The following is a 5,645-nucleotide window of genomic DNA, read 5'->3' on the forward strand; positions in this document are numbered from 1 at the left end:
ACTTTTCTCCTGCAGAGCAGCTAGTGATTTCAAACCGCCGACCTTGTGATTAGCAGTCCAATGAATAGCCACTACACCACCAAGGCTCCTCTCAGCCAGCTCCATGTTATTTTTGTTAGGTGCCCATGAGTTGGTTCTGACCCACAGCCATCCTATGCACAACAGAATAGAACGCTGCCTGGCCCTGCACCATCCTCACTATCGTTCCCATGCTTGAGCCCATGGTTGTAGTCACTGTGCCGATCCATCTCATTGAGGGCCTTCCTCTTTCTCAATACCTCTCTATTCCACCAAGCATGAGGCCCTTCTCCAAGGACTGATCTCTCCCGACAACATGTCCAAAGTCTGTAAGACGAAGCCTTGCCATTCTTGCCTCTAAGGAACACTTGGTACTTCTTCCAAGACAGATCCGTTTGTTCTTTTGGCAATCCGTGGTGCTTTCAGTATTTTTCTCCAGCACCAAAATTCAAATGCATTGATTCTTCTTTGGTGCTATGTATTCAGTGTCCAAATTTCACGTGCATATGAGGCAATGGAAAATACCAGCACTTGGGTCAGGAGCACCTTAGATCTCAAAGTAACATCTGTGCTTTTCACTCTAAAAAGATCTGTGCAACAATACATCTTTTAATCTCTTGACTGTTGCTCCCAGGAGCGTTCAACTCCATAGCCAAAATAAATAATTTCTAATTCCTAGAACATTCAGAGGAAGACAGGCTATTTTGCTCTAATCCCCTTTCTCATGAAAACATTACCTTGCTGGTATACCTTAGAAACTAGGAATGACATCTGAAGCTTTTGACCCCATAACATTGTAAGCCCTGCATTGCAATAGGACATATCGTCTGATGGGTCTGTCAGAGCTGTCTTCTAACCAGACTGGCCTCGACAAGAGGAATGCTCTTTCCTTCTGAAGTGAACATGGCAGACTTTTAAGAATGGATGCTTTTCTGGAATTGGTCTGAGGTTTGAATGGCCCCTAGGTGAGAGTCCTGAGCCAGTGGAGGTAGGTCTAATTAAATTCCAAAGTCAATGCCTTCCTATCACAGGAACGATACCATTTTCATACCCAGCTGTGATTCTAGAGCCCTGGTGGCACTGTGGTGTATGATTTGATCTGCCAACCACAAGGTCAACAGTTCAAAATCACCAGCTCCTCCAAAGGACAAAGAGGAGGCTTCCTGCACCAGTCAAGATTTACAGTCTCAGAAACCCACAAAGGGGAGGTATTGTCCATCCTATAGGGTCCAACTATAAGTCAGAACTGACTCATTGGCAGTAACTTGAGTTGAGATACTGTATTAGGCTGGGTTGACTAGAGAAACAAATCCAGGAACACTCATCTATGTATAAGAAAGCTCTTTATATCAAGATGCTTTATATATCAGGAGCTATCACGGCATAGTTCAACTCAAGTCCCTAAGTCTGATAGCAGTCCATAAATCCCTCTTCAGACTCACACAACCACATGCAATGATTGCAGGAGGATTGTAGGCCAGTGGGTGTAAGGTTGTGTGGATCCAATGGCACAGTTCTTCACAGGGCTTGCACAGGTCTTAGAGTGATTTAAAGAAGGTGAATGCAGGAGAGAGAAAGAGGAGAGGTTCCTAAGACCCTCCTTATGAGAAGACCATGCCGACAAGGAGGCACAATCAGTCTGTGATCTGATTGACAGGCTGGATTCCACTGCTACACTCTATTTATGAAGTTGATGTGAAATTACGTAACAAGCACGGTAAACCCACACGATAGAGAAGTTCTCTTAGGTGGGCTTACAGAGGGCTTTGCTGCATGAGTTCAGCTAAGTGGGCCTCGAATGTCAACTTTTACACAAAGATAAAATGTAATAATAGTGTTGACTAGTTGTGTGAATCTGTTGTTAAAGGCGAGGAGTAATAACACCAGTCAGTCTGTGCACTCAGATAAAGGCATAATGTGTCCTTTTTCTTCCCCGATGAACTTTAGATCCAAATGTACCAGCTGTCCAGGCTGCTCCACGACTACCACCGTGACCTCTACAACCACCTGGAGGAAAATGAGATCAGCCCCAGCCTGTATGCGGCCCCCTGGTTCCTCACCTTGTTCGCCTCCCAGTTCCCACTGGGATTTGTAGCCAGAGTTTTTGGTAAGAGATGCCTGTGATCAAGCGGGGCAATGTTATTTGTTCTCAGGACTATATGCTTTTAAGCCAGATGGTTCCCTGGTTGGCTTATCACGTGTTGCAGATGAGGAAGTTGTCGGTGGAATTTAAGAACTGTGTCTGGCTCTGTTCTTGCTGATAGTAATTTGGAATCATGTTGGTCTTAAATAAAATTGAATTCAAATGGGAAAGACAAAAGGAAGCACTGGGCCCCTGTATTGAGTAAGCTGCGATGGAACTTTTATTTTCAATATGTTTAAAAATCAGATGATACTTTGGTGGAAAAAAAAATCTGAAATAAGGATTTCTTTATAATTTTCCAGATGTTTATATACAGCTTTCCTACTTCTATTTCTTCTTTCCTTCCTTGTTTTCTTCTTCAACTTGGATCTCAAGAGAAATATGTTCTTCAACTGGATCTTTGTAATGGCATCTCTTCATCTGATTGTTGCTTTCAAGGTAGCTTTGATTCCCATTTTAACTTTCAAATGATTCACCTTTTGTCCTTATAAAATGGTGCTCACCAATCTCTAAGACCTAAGGGAAATCACCAAGGGAAATCATCAAGGGAAATCACCAAGTACAGTTGGGGGCCCACTGGGTACCGGATGGGTTGCAAGCTGCTGAGTCATGATGGGCTCCATGACAGCGTTAGACAGTAGGAATAGAAAGAGCATATGGCGTGGTCTAGCCTCTTCTGGAGGGCCTCTAGATCTGTTCATGAGTCTTTAGCCAAGGTTATAGAAGCAGAACAAACAACCAAGAAACCACCGAGCTATTCACTAGTGCAGTCTGTCCTAACGATGTTGCTTAGAAACGCGAGTCTCAGAAACAGTGCCCACAATCTCTGTGTTCAGCTCATCTGTCTGGTCGCCTTTGTCAAAGAAGCCGGTATTCAACAACTGTGTTCCTGCCAGGTGCTGTCGAGTTGATTCTATCCTACAACCACGCTGCGTACAGTGGAACAAAATGTGTTCAGTCTTGTGCTTCACTGACAAATATTGCTGTGTACGAGCTTGTACAAATGGGTACCTGTCCCCCCCACAAAATGGAATTTTCTTTTCAAAGCTGTGTATTTAAATTTTTTGTGTTGTTGTTGTTTTAAATCACTTTATTGGGGGCTCATACAACTCTTATCACAATCCATCCATCCATCCATTGTATGTCAAACACATTTGTACATTTGTTGCCCGTAAAAAAAACAAAACAACCTTATCACCTTCAAAGTACTCTCCATTACACTGAAGACATTTGTCAAATCTGCGATGTCATTCTTGGAAACATTTTTTAAACTTATCTGTTTGGATGCCTGACAGCATCTCCCTCTTTTTTTCTTCACCTCTTCAATGTCGTCAAATTGCTATCCTTTCATGGCCCTCTTCATTTGTGGAAACAAAAAGAAGTTGTCTGGGGCGAGGTCAGATGAGTCACATGCGTGGGACAAAAGAGGCATACTGTTTTTTGCCAAAAACTGGCGCACTGAGATGGCTGCGTGAGCAGGTATATTGTCATGGTGGCACAACCCGTCCCCCATCTGCCACAAATCAGGCCTTTTTTGTCACACACTGTTAGGCAATCTTTTCAAAACCTTTAAATAGAAAGCTTGATTAACAGTCTGACCTGGTGAAACAAACTCCAAATGCACTATGAGTCAACATTTTCATCCATTTGGGAAGTTGACGGATGTCCACAATGAGATTTGTCATCAATTGACATTTCATCTTTTGTGAAATGAGAAAATCACTCATACACTTGAGTCTTTCCCAAGCGTTGTCCTTTTAAGCTGTGTTCACCATCACAACAGTTTCTGTGGCATTTTTCCAGTGCAGGAAACAAAATTTCACAGCTGCATGCTTCTCTCTGAAATTGACCATCACAAAAAACAAGGTTTGAGGGAAACTGCTTGTATGAAAAAAGTTCACTGTGACCAGAGAGAACTTTCCCAGGTGATGCCGCTGGATGCATTAATTCAGAGCGAGTTGCTCAATACCTAGTGGGAAAAAGTGCATACTACATTGGGGGTTAGTGGCTACCACCTCATATGTTAGATTAAGTGAATTGTAAAGCTTTGCCAGTATTTTAAACGATGAAATAGTGCAGAATAGAGTGAACATATGGCAGAATGTTATAAGAAGAAATATTGCTTAGTGAAACTTCAGACTTGAGAATATATATATATATATATATATATATATATTTTTTTTTTTTTTTTTCTCTCCCTGGATTATGATATAGAATGAGGAGACCTGGTGATCTAGTGAGTTGTGAGTGGGATGCTAACCACAAGGGCAGCAGTTCAAAACCACTAGCTGTTCTTCTGGAGAAAGATGTGGCTGTCTGCCCCTGTAAAGACTCACAGCTTTGGGAACCGACAGAGGTGGTTCTACTGTCTCACAGGGTCACCCTGAGCTGGAATTGAATCCATGGCCGTGAGTTTGGTGTTGAGTTTGGATACACAGTCAGTGACTTTCTTATCGGGGCCTCTCAATTAAAACGCTGAACAAACACTGCATTAACAGTAACAAAATCTACAAACACTACAGCAAAAGAATGAAACCAAGCTGCAGTGAATTAAATGTACTCCCAATCCTTCGTTAATTGAATATATGTGATTCATTTCTTTAATTTCTCATACTCTTCTATGAGTCTATATATGTGCATACATAGACCAAACTGAAAACTCTCAGCCATTGAGTTGATTCCGACTCATAGTGACCCTGTAGGACAGGATACAATTGCCCCTGTGAGTTTCCAAGACTGTAACTTTTTTTCCCCAGCAGTTTTATTGGCACACAATTTACATGTAATACAATTGAATAGTTCAATTGTATCTAGGGGAATTGTACAATCAGCACCACATCTATCTTAGAGCATTCCCCCGCCTCCATGATTAAATTGCCTTCAAAATGAGTTGTGCAGTTCCTATCAGTTCTAGTGCTCTCTCGCCCCTCCTGCCTTCTTTATTTATTCTGTAAATTCCCTTTCCCTCCATACACCCATTTCCCACTCCTGCATTCCCTATATCACCTTGTATCAGTTGTGATCATTATACATCCAACTCCTCCTGTGCTTCACAGATGGGAACCCAACAAGACAAATCGCACTAAGGTGGTAAGGAAAAGAACATCTTAGTATAAGAGCAAAAATACAAATGATGCATGAGAGGGAGAAGACCCCATCAACATTGCAGAAGCCAGGGAAGAAATTTCTGTCACAGAACATGTAAGAGATACTTGCACCCAGGTCAAATTCAGGTCATGTCTATAGGGAGGTCAACTGGCCAAGTATCGAGTTCAGTCCAGTAGAATCAAGATTACAATGGTCTCTGCCTTATAGTCAGTCTGTTCGGGACTTTTGCCTTTGGCTAGAGTAGGTCTGCTAGCAGCTCTGTCTGACTAGATATTCTGTAGATGGGTTTTTGGCTCCCACTCTCTTCCATAGCCTTCTACAAATTGGGTGTTCATAATTTTAGCTCTGATACTTTCATCTTCATCGTATTTGAATT

General features: G+C 42.2%; 1 protein-coding gene across 1 annotated transcript in view; it reads left to right on the forward strand.

Annotated features, from left to right (window-relative positions):
• TBC1D4 (TBC1 domain family member 4) overlaps positions 1 to 5,645 on the forward strand; it is a 60,664-nt gene that overhangs the window by 44,381 nt on the left and 10,638 nt on the right. The window contains exon 10 of the mRNA XM_045287072.1: positions 1,966 to 2,125. Coding sequence (XP_045143007.1) covers positions 1,966 to 2,125 — 160 coding nt within the window. The remainder of the gene's footprint in view (positions 1 to 1,965; positions 2,126 to 5,645) is intronic.

Source organism: Echinops telfairi, unplaced genomic scaffold (assembly GCF_000313985.2).
Source record: "Echinops telfairi isolate 266 unplaced genomic scaffold, ASM31398v2 ScPeMD7_11;HRSCAF=52, whole genome shotgun sequence".
Classification (NCBI taxonomy): Eukaryota; Metazoa; Chordata; class Mammalia; order Afrosoricida; family Tenrecidae; genus Echinops; species Echinops telfairi.